The 1,154-nt window shown below is 50.4% G+C and overlaps 1 protein-coding gene across 1 annotated transcript in view; it reads right to left on the reverse strand.

Annotated features, from left to right (window-relative positions):
- Positions 1–1,154, reverse strand: part of LOC101848395 — a gene marked incomplete at its 5' end in the record, with an annotated part of 76,418 nt that overhangs the window by 25,330 nt on the left and 49,934 nt on the right. Inside the window, 1 exon segment of the mRNA XM_013089862.2 lies at positions 383–1,153. Coding sequence (XP_012945316.1) covers positions 383–1,153 — 771 coding nt within the window.

Raw genomic sequence — 1,154 nt, forward strand, 5'->3', positions numbered from 1 at the left:
GGGGGGGGTGTCATTGTACTGAGCCAAAAGTAACAGCCCTGTCATCAGGGGAAACAGAACTCCACGATTGAATTAGCGATGAATAAACAGGACCCTATAGGGGGCAAATAGTGTATGGGAGACTGACACTGCCATACAGTCAAGAGAAGCTGGCGGATGCAGACATCTTTTTGTTATGTACAAATTTTGCTTGTGTTTTAACTACAAAGATTATAAACGTATAAGAAAAAAATTAGAGACATGAAAATCTGTTTGCTGAGTGCCTGCTAGACTGTATATATTACATCTTTTTAGTTCTGTGTGATTGTGTTATCCACCAGTTGTCAGCCGCGTTTACGTTACTTGAATCTCATCTATTTACAACTCATCTCTCAAAACTTACTTTTGGAGTTTATCCGAGTGTTTGGAGAAATCAGACAGGCCAGACAATGAAGTTGAGTTCTTGAGCTCTTGAGACTTCTTCCTGGAGACTAGCGTGAACTCCTGGTCCCCCCTTTCTTTGGCATGACCGCTGTCTGCAGATAAATTCTGACCCTGGGACGCCCATACGCTACTGGACTTCGGTTCATCCATCAGACTACGGCCAGGGTTGAACTCTGTTGCAGCCGGATTCAAACCTGAACCACCTGCGCTGGACACGAGAGAGTTTTCAAGCAGCCGTTGAGTCTTTGGGTGGGCGTCGGCTATGAAGCCACCAGCATTATCATCCACAGGGTTGACCTCTACGGCCTCACTGAGATGAGGAAACCCAATCGCTGACACAGCCCTCACAGCGGCGGCTGGGTTCAACGGCGGCTTAACCTGCCCATTTTGACCAGCACTACTCATCTCCTCCTCCGCAGCAAGTCGCTGTAAGTCCATCTCCTTGGCCCGCTGCTCCCAAGAAAATGGCTTGGAAGCCGGAACAGTTGCCCCTGCTACTGCAGCCGTCTTCCTCCCCAGCAGTTCCCTGGCCCGAGAGCTGTCCTCCACATTGCACACGACCCTATCCTCCAGCACGAAGAAAGAGCCGCGGGAGCGCAGGAAGTTGGCCAGACCACCATACCAGAAGATCTTGTGCTGGTCATCCAGGGATATGTCGGCCAAAGCCTCGGAAATCTCGGGCCCCTCCAGCTCCACTGGGCCAGAGCTATGTAGGAGGTCCTGGAAAAACC

The sequence above is a fragment of the Aplysia californica genome, unplaced genomic scaffold (genome assembly GCF_000002075.1).
Source record: "Aplysia californica isolate F4 #8 unplaced genomic scaffold, AplCal3.0 scaffold01066, whole genome shotgun sequence".
Classification (NCBI taxonomy): domain Eukaryota; kingdom Metazoa; phylum Mollusca; class Gastropoda; order Aplysiida; family Aplysiidae; genus Aplysia; species Aplysia californica.